The 24,253-nt window shown below is 36.0% G+C and overlaps 2 protein-coding genes across 2 annotated transcripts; both read right to left on the bottom strand.

The window, feature by feature from the left end:
• Window positions 1-3,366: 3,366 nt before the first annotated feature.
• LOC131148622 (uncharacterized) lies at window positions 3,367-6,146 on the bottom strand. Its single transcript, XM_058098459.1, has 2 exons — window positions 5,959-6,146; window positions 3,367-3,818 (listed from the first exon to the last, which is right to left on the bottom strand). Exons 1-2 carry the CDS (start codon window positions 6,144-6,146, stop codon window positions 3,563-3,565), a joined length of 444 nt encoding a protein of 147 aa, XP_057954442.1. The 3' UTR covers window positions 3,367-3,562.
• A 246-nt stretch (window positions 6,147-6,392) lies between these two features.
• Window positions 6,393-12,623, bottom strand: LOC131148621 (mediator of RNA polymerase II transcription subunit 30). Its single transcript, XM_058098458.1, has 3 exons — window positions 12,073-12,623; window positions 6,888-6,986; window positions 6,393-6,652 (listed from the first exon to the last, which is right to left on the bottom strand). Exons 1-3 carry the CDS (start codon window positions 12,475-12,477, stop codon window positions 6,554-6,556), a joined length of 603 nt encoding a protein of 200 aa, XP_057954441.1. The 5' UTR covers window positions 12,478-12,623; the 3' UTR covers window positions 6,393-6,553.
• Window positions 12,624-24,253: the final 11,630 nt, after the last annotated feature.

Below are 24,253 nucleotides of genomic sequence, written 5' to 3'. Positions count from 1 at the left end.
GATGTAAAAATGTAGATTTTGGAGAAGCTGTGAAGAAGTTAAATTTGGAAGCTAAATGTTGTCCTGGTCTATAAAAAATTAGCTAGGTGAACATGCCTATTTGCAGGTCCATGATCATGGCTCACTTACCTTCAATATTGGTTTAATTGTGGAGACAATCCATTGTGATATCCTTCTTCTCAAGATTTGCAATATCCTTTTTGAGCCATCCATGGTTGTTTGTTAGGAGGATTAAAGCATGATGCCTATGAAAATTTGTATACCCTCTACATCCACAAGAACAAGTAAAAGTTAATGTCATCTCAAACTCTTCCACTCACCAAATTGAAGTACACATGATTCCTGTTTTCTTTTTTTCTTTTTATTTTTTATTTTTTATTTTTATGAAGCAAGATGATTCTATTCATGGTGATGGACTCTTGGTGCTTTACCCAACTTCTTTTTGGAAGGAGGGAATTGATGTAGGATGGGAAACTAGTATTTAAATGGATCGCTTTGACTCAATTTTGAGACCAATTTCAAAGAATAGGGTCAAGGGATTATTGGGTCCTAAACCCAAATGTATAGGTTTGTGTGTATTTGAGGGTTTGTTTGTAATATATGTGCATTTTTTGGGGTTTATTGTCATTTTATGCATTTTTAAGGGTTTACATGTAATTCTTATGATTTAGGCTTTCTTTCAAATAGAATGTGAAAGCCACTTAAGAGTCAGTTATTTTGTTGAATTTGAAATTGAAGTTGTGTGTGAGTTTTTACCCCAACAGTACCTTTTTCTTCTTCCTTCTTACTTTTTTTTTTTTGTTTTTTTTTTTTAATTCTTCCCCAGTCCTCTCCCTATTCTCCCATCACTAGTACCTTTACTGCTATAAAAACTGCTGTTTGTCACCATTCTCTCCTCAATCTCTCCCAAATTCTTTCCCGGCTGTTTGCTTACATTCTTGTTCTATGCCACACACTTATACAGACCACCACCACTTTCATGCTATAGATGGAAGCCACTACCATTAATGCTACTTCCAAACTCATGGTTTTTAATGCATAGTTAAGTCCATGGAGGTGTGCTCAATAGTTCTAAAAAAGATAAGAGGGAGAGGAGATGAAAATGGTAGGGGTGAGGGTTCAAATGCATTGCAAGAGGGATAAAATTGTGAAGAAAAGCCCATGAATGTAAGTTGGAATTATCTTACACTCTTTGGAGTAAGAGCCACTAAAAAGCTTTAACAAACAGGATCAGATCACTTATCTTTGAAACAAAAGGTCAAACTGACTTCAGAACTAAATGAAAATTAGACAATTTAACTCTAAATATTGCACTGAATTAAGAATCTAATGAAAATTCAAGGTCCCCGAGGGCAGATAGTACCATCAGCAACCTCTTGAAGTTGGGAAGGAAATTGGGGTACTAGGCAAATGAGATGATAAAATTATAAGGTAAGCAGACATCTATAACATCTATAACATCTATGCTGCTTCTATCAATGTAAAAATCATGTTACACTGGAGAGGAGCCTGTATACGGGAGGTGATTTTAATATAGTTGAATTCTCCTTTTGTTTTTTAGTTTTTTATTTTTTTTCTTTTTTGGGATTACAGACTATGCGACTACTATCTTGCACTTCTACTCAAGTTCAAAACTAACTAGAGGAAGATAAGGTCTCCTACACCTCAAAGCACACGCACACATGCATGTGTATACACACAATCCTGATTCGAGGATTGAGAGCTTAGAGATGCTTGAACAAGAATACTGCTATCTCAAGAGCAAATTTCACAAATTGTTCCAAATATACTATACACTTGTCAAACCCAAGCAAGAGTCCAACAATTTGCAATGATGCTAAAGATACACTTGCTCAAAATTGAAAGCACATGCTCATGCTCATGCTCATATAAGGCAATATAAATTGAAATATATACAAGATTATTTGCACAAGTACTTGAGTACTTTTTTGCAATGAGTTATTTTTTTTAAGTGGTTCCAAATGGAGCTAAAATGAAAAAGCAAATTGAAATGCACATGCTCAAAATTGTAACATACATACTAAGGCTCTGAACACATGGAGGCAGTCACTCGACCATTTTATTTTGGCCATAAATTTGAAGGAGTTCCCAGAATAAAATCACAATAAATGGGAATCAATCAAATTTAAAGAGAAGTATGGATTGAATGGACAAAAATACTAAAACTATAATCTAAGATTGAATGACAAATGAACAGGTGTGTGTGTGTGTGTGTGTGTGTGTGTGTGTGTGAGTGAGAGAGAGAGAGAGAGAGGCAAAAGAAGATGGTGATGATGATGATGATGAGGATGAGGATGAGGAGGAGGAGGAGGAGGAAGATGAAGTTGATGGAAGAATCCATACCTAAAGGCAGATAGAGCTTTACGGAGATAATGGCACAAAACATCTAAGCTTTGAGACCTGCAAAAGGAGCTTTGAAGGGGGGGTGTCGTCAAGCCAAATGTATCAGGTTTGTGGGAATCCAAGATATAAATTCTTGGGTTAACAAGGGATATGAACATGGATTTGGGCTCATTAAATTCATCCTGAACTTAACCTGAAACCAAATTCATACCCTTTAATGTGATCCCAAACATTTTATTTGTATTTGGACTCCCAAATTCAAATACATAGGATCCACATACAGATTCCCCAACAGAACATAAATCAAATATCAAATAAATCAAATAACTAACACCCATGAACTTGGTGGATTCACTCTGGCTTGCTCCCATGGCTATAAAGTAGGCAATGCAGCCCCCTAACCATACCCAACAATAAATCAAATATCAAATAAATCAAATAACTAACACCCATGAACTTGGTGGATTCACTCTGGCTTGCTCCCATGGCTATAAGCCCCCTAACCATACCCAACAAAATTAGGAGAAAAAAATGAATCTCAAAGCCCCACATGAACCAATGCACCATGACAAAAAGCATACATTGTATGCAGTCTAAATCTCTAGTGACCATTATGCAGTGGTGTTTAAATCTCTCCAGCTGCATAAATAAATGGCTACCCCCAGCCTGTTCTCAAAACCTAGTATTTGATATGCCTATTTACAAAATTCATGACATCCTCAAAGCTACTCCCACCCTCTACCAATATCTAAAATAAAAATTCAAAATGTTGTTTGCCATTTCTTACCACATTAACTATTTGTGCCTTCGTGGCTTATTCTACATTTCTTTGTGAGGCATTAGTGAATAGAAAGATCTTTGATAAAAATTCACACTACTGTCACAACCTTACACAACAACAACAACAACAACAAAGATTGGATCGTTTCATGAACGATAGAATACAGGGGAGGATATACTCTGATCCCTGAATATGAGCAATGTTGTCTTGCAAATATAGAATATTAACTAATAGATTTTTTTTTTTATTGGCGAAAAAAATTTATTAACAGTGCATCAATGGGGTGCCAACCCAGTATTCAAATAGAACAAGGATCAGTCACCCTGCAGGGTGTCACAAAAATCAAGAATTACATTATGACCATTCAAAAACTGGCCACAGTGCTAGCTGGTAACAGTAGCAACTTACTAATCTTTACTAATCTGAAGGGGCGTAATTGATCCTGATTGTTTCTTTCCTTCCAATTTCAAGGCACCCCAAAGGATGGCAAGAGGGATGAGAGTCAAAGCCTTCCTCTTCTCTTTGGTGGCTTGAATACCTTTCCAAGCCCAAGATTCCCCTCCCACAGAGCTGGCAGTGGCCCATCGCTGCCTGGTCAAGGAGAAGGCCATGCTCCAAAGATTCCTGGTCCAGGGGCAGTGCAGGAGGATATGGTCGACTGATTGCGAGTTTTCTGCAGGTTGATCAGGGGTTAAAATTGTCCCATGTGTTGCCTCCCAAGCAAGAAAAACAGCCTTTGCGGGGGCTGCTTTCTTCCAAATGTTTTTAATAGCCAATTAAAGATGTCATATGAAACAGGATATTTATTGAATAAAGGATTTTGAAAAGAGGTGCAATAGAAAATTTTAATTTATAGATTAACTTAGCAAACTGAGCTAGAGCACATCCACCTTTTAAAATGTTTCAAAGGCTTGGAAGCCACTTGGCAGCTTTAATGCCTTCATGAGAGTAATGACAACAATGATCATTGTTTTCATCTCACCGTCTCCAAGCAAGGCTTATAATTCACCATAGAAGTGGAATAGTCTCGGAAAAAAGAAGAATAAATTACATGGCATAGTCCTATAGCTTCATCTACAAGTTCTTTATAAGGCCATTAATTATATGGCAGCATCTCTTATTGTTAATATATCTATACACACACACATAACCTCACTAATTAAGTTGTTTGCATGAAAAAAATCTAAGCCCAAACTCAACTCATCTGCCACACACACACACATACTAATGATTCTTTTTTTTTTTTTACAGACAGAGATGCAAACATCAAAGGGCTCCTTCACATAATTATACAATATTTGGGGTGAGGGGAGGACAGTGAAAAGACAATTACCGAATTAGAAGTGACGAATTTCACCTAATTCAAGCATGACTCTTACCATGGGCTCACTTAGTATCTTTTATCCCTTAGAACAGAAAAGGTATTGTACTTCAGTTCAGCACTACAATTACGCAAAATTGATTTTTGAATCTCTTTTTTTTTTTTTTGTGTGTTTTTGGTGTTCATGTTTCCCAGTCACAGAATCATCCATCAGATGGATCATAATCCTCACTTTTAATAAAGCCCTCCTTGGGAAGTGGCTATGGAGGTCCATGAAGGAGAAAGACTCCTTTGGTGGGATATCATTGTTTCTAAATATGGGCTTAAGCATAATGATTGGACAACACACAATAGAATTGGACCCTATGGTGAGGGAGTTTGGAAATCAGTAAAGGATGGGCTGATTTTTTCCAATTTGTGACATTTCAAGTGGGAAATGGGGCCAATGTTTTCTTTTTGCATGATATGTGGCGTGAGAACAGAAATCTTAGAGCTGTCTTTCCTTCCAACTACAGCTTGGCTAGTGAAGAAAAAACCCTTAGCAGTCATATCTCCAAATCACTGATGAGGGGATTTTCTGGAATGTTCCTTTCACTACGAATGTGGCAGATCTTTCTACAAGAAGTTCTCATCATTGGGAAAAAATTGCAACAACTCCCCTCGGATTCACATTTGGAGGACGGCAGCCCCTTCATAGGTCCCTTTTTTGTTAGGGAGTTCGTACAAGGAAATATTTAACCCTTGACAATCTGCAGAAAAGAAGGCTTACAGTCATAAGTAAGTGTTTTCTTTGTGTGGCTGATGCATTATCAGTCGACCACATTCTTCTCCACTGCCCTTGGACAAGGAACTTGTGAAATTTGGCTCTACCCTTGGCTGGACAGTAGTGGATTATGGCAAATTCAGTTGGAGGGGAGATTTGGGCTTGGAAAGGCATCAAAGCCACCAAGGAGAAGCGAAAGGCTTCGAACCTCATCCCTCTCGCCATCTTTTGGTGTGCTTGGAAAGAAAGAAATAAGAGAGCCTTCAAAGATTCAACTGCTCTGCTTCAGACTTGAAAAGATCAGTGCATTGCTGCTGTCTCCAGCTGCCTTATAGTGGGAAAATTAATGATCATAATGTAATCCTGGATGTTTGCAACACTCTAGAGTAGTTGATGTTTTGTACCACAAGTTGGCATCCCCTTGATGCCTTGCTAATATAATTTTCTCTTACTAATAATTTATAAAAATAAAAAAAAAACACCAGAGCAGAGTGGGAAAATATTATATATGAATCAAATGCATTAATGATTTTAGGAAAAGAACCTTAAAGAAGCCTAAATAAATTAAAATTTTGAAGTATTTAAGCATAAAAAAATTAAATAAATAAAGGAGGCACATACAAACCCTTAAATTTCAATTCACCTCGGCCAAAAGACAACAGTTGATTGTGTGTGTACTGTATGCAAGCCCGAGAGAGAGAGAGAGAGAGAGAGAGAGAGGATTCATACCTAGAACTACAGCTATGGAAAATGAGGTCACGGCAGAGAGGTGGGAGCTTCCGACTATGAAGACTTCTGGGAGCATTGACCAACAGAGCTTCTCTTAGGAATTCAAATTTGCACTTCAAAAATGAAATCCTAACAGTGCATTTGTAATTGAATTCCTCGAATTCAAATACAAAAACATAAATTTGCATTCCCAAACAGATTACAAAAAAAGTCCTCAAATGTGATAGTTAAGCCTTTACGGGACTTCAAAAACCTCTCCATTTTCTAGCCAAAAGGGCTCAAACCCAAGAGACATAGATTGATGAGACGGTTCAATGCATCTTGCACATAAATCAAATAAAATATTCCATTGAGAGGATTACCTTCCCAAAAGAAACTAAAATCATGGTATTTGCTATTTCATTGCAAGCACTAGTCCGTTGTGTCATCGGGCATGGTTGTAAACTCGCATGCTGCATTTCTTCATTAACATGTAACCATAATTATCAAATTTTTTGAAAACAAAAACATAATCATCCTCATTTAAAATGCTCCTTTTGTTATAATCTTCAGAGAACAAACATGTACTTGTTCTGAACAAATGTGTATTACAAACTCATACGGAACAAGGACTTTGCCACATTGATATGTCTGTAATAAGATCTCGAAGCTCATCAATTAGATGCTTTAGATACACATTCTTATTCGTAAGCTCCTACATTTTAGAAAAAAAAATTAAGATTAGAATAAATTCATATAAAAAAAATCACGATAAGGCAAATGGGCTCTCCTTGGGTCAAAATTGAAATTTAAGGACATGGTAACCAAGAAGAATTTGAGCTTTCAAACCCTCCTCAAAGAAGGGTATTTACCAAAAGGGAAGACTACAACATCTGAACCCAATGATTAAGATTGTCACCAATACATAGTGAAAAAAAATTGCAACATACATTTCTTAGATTAGAGGCTTGTTCTTCTAGCTTCTCTATGTCAGTCTGATCGGCTTGTGAGAAAGAACCTGTTGCTGTCAAACCGTCACATGTTTTTGCCTATATTAAGAAAAAGAATCCAGAGAGTTATCCCAAGTGCTAAAAAGTTGCATAAACCAAGGTTATAGTTTTGAGATATAGGCTTACAACTTCCAATCTTTTTACAATTCCTCCAAGGGAGAAAACATATCTGAATGCATTAATATCTCATAGAATATCAACACATCATTTAAAGCATTGTCAACAAGAAAAATAAACCTTTTCCCTAACCTATCTAGGGGCAAACTATGGCACCAAAACAATTGCTACTTCCAAAGACACAGCTTTCCTATTTCCATATGCATATTAATAACTGTGGAAAGAGTATGCCAATCTCAGATCCCCATTTATATGGGACCCAATAAATTGTTCATGCATTCCCGATATTGCTGTTGACTTATTTTGAAATCTTCTTCATGAGCCCTTGTTTGTTTTTTTTTTTTTTGGGTTCCCCACCTCCCTCTCAATTATATTAGGGAGCATTTGGTATCATTTTCCTAAATTCTGAAAATAAAAGATAAAAACTAAAAACTGAAAATTGGCAAGCTGTTAGGTTGTTGTCCGAAAGCTGAAAATAAAACAATAAAAACTAATTGGTAAGGCTAGTGAAAAAAAATGAAAATAAACTTAGAAAATAAATAAATAAGTATAAAGATAGCCCTTATTCCAGATGCTCTCTCTGTGAGATCACCAGCTTTGTTGACATCTATTTTCAAAATCCTAAATCTTTCAACTTGCATTTAATCCATAATTCCAGATCTTGTTACCAACATATTCACTTGTAAAAACTTCAACTCTATAGAGACCATCAATGTCCAGATTCAGGTGGAGATGAAGCTGCAGAGTTTGGGTGGTTGTGTGGAAGAAGAGGTGGGGTGCCACCGCCAGCAAGCACCTAGCAAAGGATTCTAGTGGTGGTGACCAGCAGGTAGGGCCATGTGACCAAAGGGGTAGGGTGCCCAGCAACTGTTGCAGGATAATGAAGGCAGGGAGCTCAGGCTCTTGGCAGAAGGATAAGGGTAGAGCAGAGATGAACCTGGTTGCGAGCACTGGTTGTTGGCGGTGGGCAAGATGTGTGTGAGAGTGGTAGAAGGTGACAGCCTGCACGAGGGGACAATAGAAACATATGCACCTGAAACAGTTTCCTCACTACAATGCACAAAAATGGGAAATGCAGAAGCACTCTACCAAACAGCCTTTAGTTTTACATTACAGAGCTCTCCCCTTCTCTCTCAACTTCTAATTGATTCATCTTCAAGTCATAAACATATTTTCTGAAACAATGAAACACTAGGCATGACAGTTGCTGCCACTGCTACTGCCAGAGTGCCACTCCTGCTCCTCCTATTAATATTACCATCTCATTTATTAGTTTTCCATCTCTCTCTCTCTCTCTCTCTCTCTCTCACACACACACACACACACACAAACACACACAAAGGCATGTTTAGTCGTCAAAAACAAATTTCATTTTCCATTTTCAATTTCCAAATAAAAAAATGCCAATTTTTTAGTTTTCTAACATCCATAAGAAGAAGTTGAAAACCAAAAATATGTTTTCCAAGGGACCATTTGGTATCACAATAAAAAATTACGAAAAATGCAAACTAGAAATGAAAACTAAAAACCAAAAATAAAAACTAAAAACTAGAAACCAACAGCCTGTTTGGGTAATATTTATAAAGCTAAAAAATTTAAAACTTAAGTAAAAAAAATACTCATTTTCATCTTCAAATCAAGCAATATTATAAAAATATAATTAAAATAATAAAATAGAAAATAAAAAATAAAAAAATAAAAAAAATAGAAATGAAAATTATTTTAATTATTTTTCTTAATTATTATTTTTTCAAATTTTACTTTACAATAACAATCTTATTGTACATGCAATTGAAAAATAGTAAAAATATTTTATAATTGGCTTTTATTATTTTTTTTTAAAAAAAAAATTTATGTATATTTTTATTTTAATAAAATTTAAATTCATAGGATCATTTTATTTTTATTTTAATTAAAAAGTGTATATAAAATGAGTGATTTAATCCAACCAAACCTGTTTTCCGATATAAAAAATTTTTGGCAATGGGTTGTCAAAACAATTGAAAACTATAAAATCTAATTTCTAGTTTCTTCGTAAATAGTTGAAAACCAACAATGAAAACAAAAAACTAACATAAACAAACTTATTTTATAATCTGTTTCTTTACCATACAGAAACAAAAAACAAAAAACTAGGATACCAAACAGGCCCTAAGCTTCCTATGCAAATGTTAGAAATTGGAAAAAAAAAAGTGACATTTTTTGTAATTCTACATTTTTGTAATGCGTTGAAATGGAAAACAGAATTAGTTTTCCACACCTAAAGAAGCCCTAAGGATGATTGTACTACTACTACTACTAGTACTACTAGTCGTATTTCCTATCTCTATATTTAAGTCATAAAGACAATTTTGAAACAAAGCAGCACAGTACTATACTAGTTTTGTTGCAACCTAACAAACAACACCAAATGGTTTATGCATAAGGTTAAGGTTCAATGTTTACAGGCCCATGGTGCAGAAATTAAATATTATCTCAAAAATGACTATGCATGTGAGTACAGTCTCTCTTCAAATTGCATCCTCCTTTCTGGTTTTATTTTTTTGTTCATTCTGCTGAAGGCTCAAACCTGTAGTAATATCACATTACTAAGCATTTGTAACACTATGATTGAACAGGTTCCTCCTTCAGTGCTCCACCGCCACCTTCTACTGGTACTACCACTAGCGCTCCGTCACTCCAGAGTCCCACTAATTCCAGTACTATAATTACTAATGGTTAGTTTGGTTTATTTCAGCATTCTTGCATTTGTTTATAGATAATTTAAAGCTTCTGTTGCAGGTTCATTTGAATCATCAATGCTTTTCAATTACTCAACAAGACCCCTCCCTGCATTTGGTACCACATGTTTTGGCTCTTGTGCATGTCTACAAAGTTATTTTTCCTTGACAGATTTTTCTTTAATTTTTTTCCCTTGTTAAGGCCCTGAGAATTGAGTCAAGCACTCAAATCCTCCATGGACGTCGCTATTAGTTTATTAAAAATTATTCGTTTGCTAGATTAAGAAGAGAATTGGTTTCCATTATGTTCTTGTTTGAAATTCAATTGGTCCTTAGATGTCAGACTCCTCTCATACGTTACCAAAATAATTCAGCAATTTAGAAATCACTGTATAATATGATACACACAAACACCAGCTAAACCAAATTTACATTAAAAATGTGAACAAGGACCAGCCTTTAGACAATCAAAAGAGAGAACAGAACTTTGTAAGATGACAAGTCAAAGGTGAAAAACAGTATCATAATGAAATTCAAAGAAGTCTTACAAAACAAGCAAATTCTTAAAATTGCTTAAACCTAATGCAAAACAAGAATTAGAAAGTCCCAAGGGCTGTTGAAATATTGGGTTGATAGTCAACTATCTTAATAATTAACTTTAGGATTCTTTCCTATTCTAGAGACAATGTAGCTGTCCAGTAGGTGTGGACAAATTTAGTATATGTGTAGCTTGATTGTAGGAACAATAGCTTGATTATAGAATCTATACCTCTAACCCATCTCTATATGTACAGTATGAATTCATTGAGAAAAGTGAACAAACAAATATTCTTCTCAAACTTTGTTTTTCAAGTTGGTATCAGAGCAATTCAGACCACACTTTATTCCTGAAGAAAACACTACAAAGCTGCTTGTCCAGAGAACTCGAAATGAAACACGTCGATCCCTTGAAAATTTTCCTTGGAATTGAAGTGTCCCGATCTGATAAAGGGATCTTTCTCTCTCAAAGGAAATATGCCTTAGATTTGTCACAAGAAACTAGTATGTCAGCATGTCAACCAACTAATACACCAGTGGAAGAAGGTTTGAAATTATGTGTTAAGTCTAATCAGGTACCAATTAATAAAGGGAGATACCAAAGACTTGTAGGAAAATTGATATACTTAGCACACACAAGGCCTGCCCTTGCCTATGCATTGAGTATTGTCAGCCAATTATGCATGATCCTAAAGAACAACATATGAATGTTGTTATGCATATTTTGAGGTATCTAAAGTCGGCTCCTGGAAATGGAACTTTGTTCACTAAAAATATAGATTGTCAAAGCGTGGAAGCATATACTGATGCTGACGGGGCTGGAGCAGTAGATGACAGGCGATCTACTTCAGGATATTTCACCTTTGTAGGTGGTAATCTCGTTACATGGAGAAGCAAAAAACAAAATGTTGTTGCACGATCAAGTGTAGAAGCTGAATTTAGAAGTATGACACTTGGAGTTTGCGAAGGGTTATTGCTAAAGCTTCTCTTGAGGAATTTGGGCTATCTGCCTAGGCAACCAATTCAACTATATTGTGATAATAAAGCAGCATGTGATATTGTCCATAATCTGGTTCAACATGATCATACAAAGCATGTAGAGGTAGACAGATTTTTCATTAAGGAGAAGTTGGATGAGCGAATTTTGGAATTGCCTAGCATTCAATCAGAGGATGAGCTGGTTGACATCCTCACCAAAACAGTTTTAAATTGAGTGTTCTCAAAGTTTTTGGGCAAGTTGGGAATCTGTGACATCTATGCACCAACTTGAGGGGGAGTGTGGAAATATTGGGTTGATAGTCAACTATCCTTGTAATTAACTTTGGGATTCTTTCCTATTCTAGAGACAATGTAGCTGTCCAGTAGGTGTGGACAGAATCACTATACATGTAGTTTGATTGTAGGAATAATAACTCGATTATAGGATCTATACCTTTGACCTATCTCTATATGTACTGTACAAATTCATTGAGAAAAGTGAACAAACAAATATTCTTCTCAAACACTGTTTTTCAAATAAGGCAACGACAAGAGCAAATATTAATAAAAATCTTCCATATTGTGAAGGTAGCATTTTCATCCGAGTGGATCATTTATGTAATCAAATCAATAAATGCAACTTTTAGTTAGCATTTTAGCAACAATTCACTTGCATTTGGAAGAAAACAGTGCACTTGTTTTAGCTCTAAAAAGCAAAAGAAGACTTCCAAAGCAGCAAAAAGGGAAAACCGGGTATACATAGATTTGCATACCTTCTGAGAGTTGGGAATTGCAGCGAGAACTGCACGGAGAGCGGCCGCAGAAGACTTGTAGCGAAGGCGAGCCTCTTCTAGGGGTCCAGCACCCGTCTCAACATTGTGGGACGTATCAGAAGAAATATCCCCATTGATGACATTAGATAGAGACGAGGGAGCAGTGGCGGCGGTGGTCGAGGAGGCGGTGGTAGTGGAAGAAAAAGAAGACCACGATAAGGGGTTACAAAGCTCGTCGTTCATGGAGGAGAGGATCTGAAAGGCTGCTTCGATGGTTTCTTCCAGATGCTTCTGACCCTCCATTGCTAGCTCTTGCGTGCTTTTGCTGCTCGATACCAGCGCCTTCTCTTCCATCGGTTCGAGGCCACCAAACCCTAGATTTCTGTGATTTGCTAAGACAACCATTACCGCCTACTGTTCAAATCCTCCTCGTGGCACAGTTCATGGTTTGTAGTTCATCGAAGTGGGCATTCCAGAGCGTACAAGAATTATTGTAAAAATTAAATATCGGACTGAAGTAAGATTCGTTTTTTATTATTTTTGGAGTGCCCAAAAATAAAAAATTTCAATTTCGCTTTTCCATTTTGGTTTACAATCCAATATTTTACTGAAAAATCTAATTAATTCATAATTTATATTTTAATTTATATATAATATACATGTTGAAATTTGATTGGACATAAATTTAATGTGGCACTTCACATGGATTATTTGTATAATTTTATGAACTTGCATAGTTTAATTTAATAAAGTCGTGATTAAACAATGTCAAATTTTTATGAGCATTATTGTAAAAAAAGGTCTCCGTGCATAAGTATTGAAAATTAAGAACATGTGTAGGTTTTGTTGATATATAAATAATAATGAGAATTCCTATCCTCATTCAAATTTGTGCGATTTTCTATCAATTCACAAAAAAGGATAAGGGATGAAAGTAATAAGTTCCTTAGAGATAATCATTGGATCACATCAAACAGGAACTTATTGACTCAATGGTACAAGGTATATATTATCAATGTTTTGTGATGATTAAATGCTTGTGTGTTTATGAATCTTTTAGAAATATCGTTTGTTCATATCATATGATACTTCTTAATTACTATTAGAATCAAAACCCAAGTCTTTATGTCAGTATACATGGAATATGTATATTCGATTTTATTCTTCAACTTCTTAATGAGTTTTTTGGACTCAAGATTTGTTTCTTTTATTTTCCTTTGCATATATTGAATACTGAGAAATGAGCACGAAAAAAGTCATATGGTTGAAATTAGCTTTTGGACCAATTTGAGTGTTGAACAAAGGTGTTCTCAACTATGGCAGTTATCCAAAGGTGCTTGAAATGATGAGAAATATGAATCGTTGGCTTGTATTTTGTTGAATTTGTTGGGTGTTTTGAAATTAGATAGGAAAATATCTAAATTCGGGAAGAAAATGGGAATAAATTGAATGGAGATATCCCAACCTGAACCACTGCAATCCAAGCCAAAACAACTCAAAAATCCCACACATAGGGAAGGAAATTAAGGTGGATTTTTGTCATGCCCACACATAGGTCACGTGCATATGGGCGAATAGGGCCCTTTTCGGGCCCTATTCGAATCTTTTTTTAAAACAAATTCTATAGGGTTTCCAATTTTTCTAAATTTCTTACACTCATGGTTTATTTTAAAACCGACCAACGGATTTTTTTTTTTTAAGAATTCAAAAATTTGGGAATGTATTTTCATTCTATTCTCTCAATTTTTGGGGACCAAAATTCTACATGCTAGTCCAAAACTCCTTCATGATAAGTCCATCTTATATATTCTTAGCATAGGTGCAATTCATTCTTTTAACAAAATTAAAAATTATTTTGTGTATGTATTTATACATGCACACACACGTAGATGTACATATACATATTATGCGAGTACAATGTATCTATGTTTCTTGAATAAAATTTGGAATTTTAAAAGCAATCCCACATAAACATGATTGTTTGAAATTAATAAAAAATTATTGATTGTGTTCCCGCCCATCATGGGACTGATAAATGGTGTTCACTGTGAATGAATTATTTAAGTACATAAGTACAATTTTTTGTTCATGTAAACCCACCTCTAAAATGCAATTGGTGATAGGAATTCTGTGATTGATGGTTATGCCCTCTTGATTTGTATCGGTTGTGAAATTTTTGTTGAAAATAAAGAATGCGAATTGGTGTTGTGCACTTGGGGATTTAGATGTCCTATTGATATCATATCTTACGTTGTACAATGTTTAATTACTTTGCTTTATCATTAGATGAATTTATTCGGGCATTATAGTCTAGGACCCTTAGGCAGGAATACAATTACTTGCGAACTTTGGTTTGTGCCTCATGATTAATTAGACAATAAGAAAAGTATGTTTGTCTATGTCATCATTGTGTTCACATGAATAATGAATAAGTTTCTTTTATTATTTTTGTTGGCCCTGGAGTAGAGTCTAGAGGGGGGTGAATGGACTCTTTTGTGTATTTTAGCTTGCCTCTACAAAATTACAAATCTTGGCAAAATGTAAGCAATTATATCACAATAAATAAAATATAAACATGCACAAGATATAAATTAAAGAGTGTAGGGAAGAAAAGTTTAACATCGTTGTTTAACGTGGTTCGGCCCCTTGCCTATGTCCACGCCTTGAGTCACACCCAAGGTTTCCACAATCTACTATAACAATCTCCTTCACCGATGGAGAAGTCGTTGCACCACAAAGGAGCAAATCCCTTAACGCTTACCAAGAGCCTTCACAAGGTTTACCAAGAACCCTTTGCTATCTGGTTCACCAAGAATCTTTTACAATAAGAAGATGAAATACAAAACAATGCTCCTTGAATGAGCCGATATTTGATACAATGAAAACCTCACAACTCTCTCAAAGTAATGAATCACAACTAGAATAAAGAGCAAAAGAGATGTTGAGCACAAGGATTGTAACAACCTCAAAATTACATCATCATCATCATTTTTTTTTAAATATATATATACATACCTAAGCAGCGGAAACATAAATCATATAATCATATATACTATATAATACCATAATCTAGTACATACAGACCATAGCCATACAGAATAATTCCCTCCAGTATCATCTACCCCAAAAATACAAAACTCTGTCAAAAACTCACCCTACAACTAGGGTAATCAAATAAACTCCCTATCCGCGAGCCTGATCTGCTCGCCTAGTTGGCTCACCTGAAAAATGATAAAGTAATGGGGTGAGACGACGCTCAGTAAGTGGAAATATGCTATTACTAGTGTGTGGCGACTGAGTCGTAAAACTATAATAATAGTATGTAAAACTGCATGATCTGGTAAATCTGTAAAAACACATATATCACATGTATAGTAGCTTAAAATATATGTATCATCTGAACTTTCTATCATTCATATTGCTAATATCATACTATATATAACAAAAGCTGTAAAACTGTATACATATACATAACTGTGTTTTATCCTTAGAACTCTGTATGTCATGATTTGACCCCTCATGACAAGGTTGTGCGGCCCGTAGGCTGGACTTAACCTAGTCGGCCCTCCAAGTAAGTCACTATACTCTACACTACCTCAGCCCGGCCAAACTGCATACTCTCCTAGGCGCAAGATTGGCTGCTACCTTGTCAAACCGGCCCCCTCAACCCAACGAACTGGGGAGCTAAATACTCTCCAAGCACGGTTGACGATACCCAAACACTGTCTAAGATATGTGGTTGCACTCTATCTGTATATAGCAACGGTACCGTGCTCTGTATTCTGTATCTATACTGTACCTATCTATAATCTTTTCATAGGGATCTAATATCATATATATATATATATATACTATACTATTTATACTGTTTTCATTAGGTTTCCAAAATAATTATAACACCATAACTCTGTACTGTAAATTCTATAATATCTGAAGCATCTTGATGCTATAACTGTATACTCTGTCTATACTTTCTATCTGTATAATTTGTCTGTACTTTCTATCTGTATAATCTGTCTGTACTCTCTGAGTGTTATGGCATTTAGGAAAACATAACTTTCTATATACACCATATATACTGTTTTTTCTGTATACTATTAAATATCTGTCCGTGTAATCATCTAAGTAAAACTGTATATGTATACATATTCTGTCTATATAAAAATCTGTAAACTATCTAAGTATATCTGTATAGCTTGCTATACTGAAAACTGTACAAAACTTCATATCAGGTAATATCTACTCCAACCACACATACTTTAAAAATTCATATTCTTTAATATAACTGGTATACATGCATATATATATATATATATATATATATATGTATAAAATTTCTGATAACATAAATGAATCTCCTAGCATAGCATATTTCCCTTACCTTAAATCTAAAAAGCCTCTCACTGAACTCTAGCCCTACACCCGCAGGGTTCTCCACTTAACACCCTGAAAACAACATCCTCCAAAACAAAACATTAGTATTTTCTTGCCTACAACATTTCTTATGACTGTAGGGGAAGCATATTCTGAACTAAACACCTTACCCTGAATTTGGGACGAATTTCAAACCTCTTCCACCGACGATCTGCTTCGGCAGACTTGCAGAGAATTTCGCCAGGAGCGTCGTGGTGGCTTCAGATTGTCGATCCGGCATGAAACGGGGCCAGGATCGAAGAGAGAAGGAGAGGGGTGCGTTCTAGAGAGAAAGGGAGTGATTGCTGCGCCAAATTTTGCAATTTAATCTGGGTTTTCACTATTTATAGCCATAGATTCGTCGACGAGACACGTCATCTCGTTGACGAGTCCTTAAGGAATTTCGTCGACAAACTTCCTCCCTCGTCGACGAATTTTAGACTGGCCCAAAAATCCCTTTCGGTATTTTCTCGTCGACGAGACGTCGCTTTGTCGACGAGGCCTACTTATGCGCTTGTCAACAAGAACCTATGTAAAAATATTTCCCTCCCTTTTTATTATTTAAATATCATTATTCTTCGGGTTGTTACAAGGATAATGAACTAAAATGAATTATGTTTGGGAATAATGTATAATTATTAAAAGCAATGTTTAAACAAGTCTTTGGACTTGTATTTATAGGCAAAATAGGTTACTAACCGTTTTATGGCCGTTAGGCTTGTAAAATAATTGTTTACTTTGAAAACTAGTCATTTATAGCCGTTGGAGCTTGAATCCTGACACAAACTGTCGATTGTTTAACCCAATTAGTCGACTATTGACCCCAATTAGTCGACTGATTTTCCCAATTAGTTGATTGATTCAGCATATTTAGCTACTGCCCCAATTAGTCGACTGTTTTCCCAATTAGTCGATTGATTGCCACTCAACTGAAAAAGTCTTCAACATAAAACTTGTGGGATTTTTTCTGCACTTTCTATAGATACCAAGATCGCTTCTTTGGAGTTTTTTTTAACAAAAGTTATGCTCCAAATACCGAAGGGTGCTCAAAAAATTTAAAATGTGCATAAATAAGGTTTTAAACCCAACCAGGACCAAGCTTTTAAAATATTATAACACTAATATAATTTAAAACTTGTCCCATATAAAAGTATATTTGAGTAAAGGATATTTTTATAAAACTCTTGTTTTTACTTTGAAAACTCATAAGTACTGAACTTATGATTTGGTGATATTCTATATACTCTTATGTCCTAGTATGCATGTGCAATTTACTCGACTCTTACTCAGTAAACATGTGTGAAACATAATTGCAAGAGTTAAAAATAAACACTACCTCAAAAACTTCCCATTACATATGATTTCCACATTAGCTTCCTTAGATGTGCTTGAGTTCTTCCAAGTGAGTGTCTTTTTTATCTTTCCTACTCAAACGTCTATTTAGTCCAATCTTTGCCTTTGATCCAATACATTCATGTATTTATCACTTGTACCTGTACTAACTTGATATGCAAATATAGGGTACACTTGGAACTGCAAATAGGTTAATATTATCAAAACACATTAAATATGATTATGTCATGCTACATTTTAGATATTCTTATTGCGTATCTAAAGTTAAGCATATATCATCAAAAACAAATTATGTAACTAAGGAAGACATCTCTTGTCCATAAGAGATGGATTTACCTATTATAGCATGCTTCTAAAACTTTATTTAATACCTATATAGCATGCTTCTGAAACTTTATTTAATACCTAAGTTACTCATCTAAAAAATATAAGGTTTTTGTTTTCACCCAAAAATAGGGTAGTTAAGTCATTTTCCCTTGGACATTTTGGAGGAATGATATCTTAATGTCTCATGAAAGAAAATACTATTTCATTCTTTTATAGTCCTAAAGAACAAGCCCGAGTATACAGCTTGTGGGGGTGTGCATGCTACTTTATTCCTCAACTACTCTGCCTATACAACTGTCTGCCATCAAAACATTATCTAGGATCATTTTGAGGTTTAGGGTAAGTTGCTTCAGGTTCATCTTGCTATTATGAATATTGACTTAGCATCGATAATATATGAGCTTGTAAAACTAGTTGAGTTTGCTTCCATTAATGGTAGGGCCTACTATGAAAAATGGGAACAATCCAATTGAATATGTCTGACGCCCACGAAGTACTCTATGGAAAAAGTACATTAGACATAGTGTCCCTGAAATAGGGAATGTTGGGGAATTTTGGAAGGCCATTACTAAGAAATTCTCCAAATTTGACAAGGCAAAAAAGGAGTCATAGCTAAAATTATTGAGCTCTACTAAGAATGATGGTGAACTAAATAAGATGGAAGTGTCCTTAGACTTTAACAAGATGAATCTATCTAAATTCCTAAGTCTTCATGTTGTGAAACTTCCAATATTCTTGTGAGCTTTAATCAATTCTTCAATAACCTTCATGTCCCTCATGACTTGAAGCTTTATATCTATCATGACTGATAGCTTTAAGTGTAAACTTCATTTAAGCTTTTCAAGCATACTCACTTGATTTCATAAAAACACTTAAACCCTGAAACTTAACTAAAACAAACATGTTAAGTAACCTTGATTTTTTATCATCAAAACGAGATTAAGTCTTGTTAGGACAATAATGGCAACTGGCACGCTATCACCGTGTCTTTTGTCTATTGTAATGCAGCTAGATGAGATTTTTTACTCTAATCCTTGTGATCATTTGACTATCTAGAATTAGCCCTTGATAAAAAAAATCATGAATTCAGCTTTCCTTTGCTCTTCTAGATAGAAAAGATGAATAAAAGAGAGCTATTGTTGGCACTCATTTTTTCTAGGCAAGTTCTATAGTGCAATTTTTAAAATTTAAGGAGCTGACATATTTTTGTAACTATATAAGGCCAATTTGGGCCAATTCTGTTTTTAATTTCATTAATTTTAGGTGAATTTGGGCATGGACTAAGGTTAGATACATTTTTGTGGTAATTTGGTGGAAAAAAAGCATTTTGAGGGAATTTTTGGAAACCTAGACTTCTTGAATCAAAAGCCTAGCCCTTTGCTTATAAAAGAAGCGTAAGGGGCTTGGAGAAAGGAGGGGGGACTCTCATATTCAAACTCCTTGACACTTACATTTAGCATAGAGAGAGAAGGGGCACTGCACCTTGGAAAAAGATGGGAGAGAAAGATAGATAGATAGATAGAAAGGGGGGGGGGAGAGAGAGAGAGGTCAAGGAGGTCTTGGTGCATATGGAAGCTTGAAAGAGGTATACTATTTATAGGTTTGATTTTATTGGTTCTCCTTGGTGTTCTTGGTCCTAAAAGGAAAGTTGGGGACTTGTTGGTCTTCTTCTTGGAAAATCTTGGATTTCCTCTAGTATTCCAAATTAATCTTTGAAAGAAACATCATAAAGTATGGTATTTCTTAATAATCCTTGGGTTTTTTTGGGTACTGTATTGTAGGTTACAAATATATATTTTAGTTGTGTTCTTGAATGTCCCTTCGACATGGGAGTTATTTTCATAACATACATAAAGTATGGATTTGCATATCTTTCCTAGGTTATATGATAATGAGTTACAAATATGCACTTTGATTGTGATCTAGAATGTCCTTCCGATTAATCATCCATGGAGTTATTTTCATAGCTTGCATAAAGTATGAATTTGAATATCTTTCCTTGTTGTGTTTTGTTGTTGTTATTGGATTGATCTTCCTAAAAGCCCAAAGAAAGGAAAAGTGTTTCGCTACTTTCTTTTTCAATTGTGCACTGTGACATGCACATGGCTAGCTACTGTGATCCTTTGACTTATGGCGATTTGGCTGATAGACTAGATGTTTTTCGACATCAAGCAGTGACTATGGAGGCTAAGGGTTGCGTATTAGAAAGTATGTATATGAAGTCTTTCCAACCAAATTTCTAGTAACTCTAGCCACGCTAGATTATGTGATAGCAACAGAGATGACAAGGTCGATGATGGCGAGAAAGGCGAGTGACTGGGTGGCCAGTAAGAGTTCAGCCATCAACTGAGATAAGTCTAGGGTAATGCTACAACTAAGGTTAATGAGGAACCCTAGAATGAAGAAGTTGAAACAGTGTAGAAATTGAAACAACAATCTTTATATGTGTTGTGTAAATAGGGTCTCTTCCAACAATGCACAGCGGAATAAAACATTGTATAAAAAGATCACACGTATACTTGAAACAATATCAATGGTGAATACAGAATCATTCCCCAACCATAGCAACATAAAGAAAAACAATAATAAAGGCAACGACACAATGAATTACATCCACGGGAGCAATCAACAAGAGATTTCACTATAAAAATCAAAGATACACACTCAATGATCTTCTCTCCTTCTCTCACCCCTCTCTCACTATCTTACATGTCAAAATATGCGCAGAAGAACATATATAACAAGCCCTCAGAGGTTTTCCTCTGAATCCCCAACCGTCACATCATTTAAATTCAAAATTTAAATAACTTCTCGCAGCCTAAGCGCACTCGTCGGCGAGTATAGGGGATTCGTCGACGAGTCAAAGAAGCCCACTCATCGATGAGTTTATCCTCTCGTCAACAAGTCTTTAACTCTGAAATTTTCTGGCTCTCAGAATCTACTCGTCGACGAGCATAGGGCACTTGTCGACGAGTCCCTGCTGTACTACCCCTTTATGTTTTTCTTCCTTTATTTATAATCCCTCACAACGTACAAGAGCCACACCATAAACAACAATCTCTACCTTGGCGATTATACGCCCTTTAGGAGAATCTAAAAAACAAATCTGACTGCTCCACATTGAACTCGGAACGCTCTATTAGGACGTCTCCCTTCTAGTACTTGGAGACATGCACCAAGTCCAAGCAATGCCGCTTGAACTTGCCGATGGCAGTTTCGTCTTCTACCATCAACCTCGATACAGTTGTAGATGCAATACCCGAAGACTTCACCCTAGAATTCCAACAAGACCTTTCCACAACAGAAAACAAAAAAGCTGTAGCAAGTCTTATATTACCAAAAGCCTCCTGTATAGTCTTCAACAAAAACTAACAAATGACAGTCCACTTTATTGCCTGCTGAAACACTCCATTACACAATCATGGAGGACCTTTGACATATCCCATACATCACAGCCTATCCTTGGGTACCATACGATAGACATTCCATATTGATTCTCTATAGAACCCCCTTGAGACAGCAAACAAATTCTCCCTGCAATTCCATCCATAAAGCCACCCTAAGATAACATCAATCTCCATATAGCCCTGTCCACAAAACCACCCTGAGATAACACCAATCTCCTTACAGTTTTGTCTATGCAAATCAGCAAACCATGACCAAGCTTGGTTGTACCCAACACATTCATGTCAAAACCTTTCAACAGAGTTTCCAACTTATTAGCCTCAGTCAAAGCCTTTCCAAGCAATAACATGTTATTCACACACAACATATAAATTAATCCATGACATCCTATCACCCTCTTCCAAACTGGAAGCCTCACCAACTCACACGCTTAAGTAGTAGTCTAATAGTACACATGAGCCCACCATTATTTTGTTGGTCTCTTGAGCTGAAACTCTCTGCAATATGAACTATGTCATCTCTGCCCTGAGTCTATTACTCCACCTGCATCACAAACTCATTCATACCTTGATACTGTTAAATATGAGATAAAACTCCTTGCATTACTGCCCTGAGTCCCTAACTCCACCTAAATAACATGATTGTTGCTATTGCAGTTTTCTAGTATTTGTTAATTTTCCTTTACCTGAGTGCGCTGCCCCATGACTTTAGTACCAAAAGTCATGTCCTCGATCACCTCTTTTTTTGTCATAGGATCACCTAGCTTGTACCCACCTTTCTTATACCCTTGAAAAGTGTATTGTTCGAACATCACACTAAGCCTATATCCTCCATTACTAGAATAGTGCACCAGTGGACATCCACTCACAATCAAGTAGTCTACCACAAATCCTGCCCACAATTCATTTGCAACTTTCCCATCTAACAACACCTTTGGCAATCGGTCACATGAGAAACGTGTCATACTCACTGACTTCACCAAGAAGCACCTTGCAAGTCTTGCATATAACCTGCACTGCTCACAAAACTTCTTGAACAAAACCAGCGTACTCAACCCCAATGTATGAATTGAGAATCTCTCTCCCAATTTGATTCTCCACCTCAGCCATTGCATGAAGTAGACAAAGACCCTTTGTGATAAACCCACGAAATACATATGTCTATCACCTAAGGCTATCATCATTGGTTCCCAAATATCTGAATACATGTAGTAACCCATATGCTTTAACCGCATATGCCACAGGATACTTGACTTAGATTCAACAGTTGCAAATCCACCTACAACCGTAACACCCTGTAGTGCATAGATATTTCCCAGTATTTTATCTCCTTTCATCACTATTACGTTACCTTCATACACTTTTATTTCTTCACACTCTGACTCGTAACAATATCCATTACGGTCTAAAATTCCCAATGAAATACCATTCTTCCTTAGACCCTATTCATGCTTTACATCACATATGGTTCTTACAACACCATTATACATTTTGATTTTGACATTTCCAATAACAAACAATTTGCATGAAATATCATTTTCTATCAAAATACAACCAATATAAACTGATCTGTAGATGTCAAACCATTTTCTAGGATAAAAACATCTGGTATCTAAGATCCAAGAATCACCCCTAAGGCACTCTAAATCCGATGAAAGATGGAGCATATCTCTATCACTACATTCCGAGTCTTCCTCCACTACACTTGCAGATTTTGATGGACCCTTAGACATATATCGACATTCCCATTTTCACCAATTTAATGCTAGAGAATTCTCATCCATGACGTGATACAACACGTCCTTAGTCAAACAAGACAAATGATTGCTCCCAATTCATTCCCAGTCTTTGCATCCATGCCATCCGATTGAAATTCTATATAAACCATTTGTAAGAACCCGAACCATGATATATGGAATAAATAAATAAAGAAAAGGGTAAAACAAAAAATTGAGCAGGCTTCATCAACGAAGCCAGAGTTCGTTGACGAAGGCCCTACTATTGTTTGGCGATGAAATGCAGGGGCTCGTCAACGAGGAGAAGTTGAGAGGTTCGGGAAAACCAGAAATCTCAAGCTTGTCGACGAGGCCACTGCTTTATTGATGAACCCCCTTCATTGACTCGTCGACGAAGACGCCGCCTCAGTGACAAGTTTGGCCGAGTCAAAGGTGCTATAAATATCCATTTGGGTTGCTTCTCAGCTAAAAAATGAAAATATTCTCTCGCTAGATATCTTCGCATATCGTTGCTTGAATCGACGATCCAACATTACTACGAGGATCAGAGAAGGATTCTCTTCGAGATTTGTGGAACGGATCTTCATTTCGAGCGTTTTCGGGTTTTGGTTCAAAATCGAGGTAGGACTCGATTTTTATTTCCGTTTTAGTAGTTCAGTAGGGAATGGAATTGTGAGTATGTTTTGTACTGTGGTTTATAGGTTTTGGGAACTCGGTTCAAGTTTGGGTTTGGATATTTGGGGAAAGGTAAGGGGATTCTATTTATGTTGGTTATTTTCGAAATCGAACTCGGTAGAACCGTGGTTCACGGTCCTGTGTGTGTTTTGACTACTCATTTGGCAGGATCTAATAGGTAAAATTATGGGTTTTACATATGACAGTTTTGGGAAAAAAAGGGGGCATTGGGTTGCATCTCTAGTTTTGTTGGAAAACCATGAATATATTGTG

The sequence above is a fragment of the Malania oleifera genome, chromosome 2, assembly GCF_029873635.1.
Source record: "Malania oleifera isolate guangnan ecotype guangnan chromosome 2, ASM2987363v1, whole genome shotgun sequence".
Classification (NCBI taxonomy): domain Eukaryota; kingdom Viridiplantae; phylum Streptophyta; class Magnoliopsida; order Santalales; family Ximeniaceae; genus Malania; species Malania oleifera.
The sequence above is the reverse complement of the archived record's forward strand: the minus strand, read 5'-3'. Positions and strand labels throughout refer to the sequence as shown.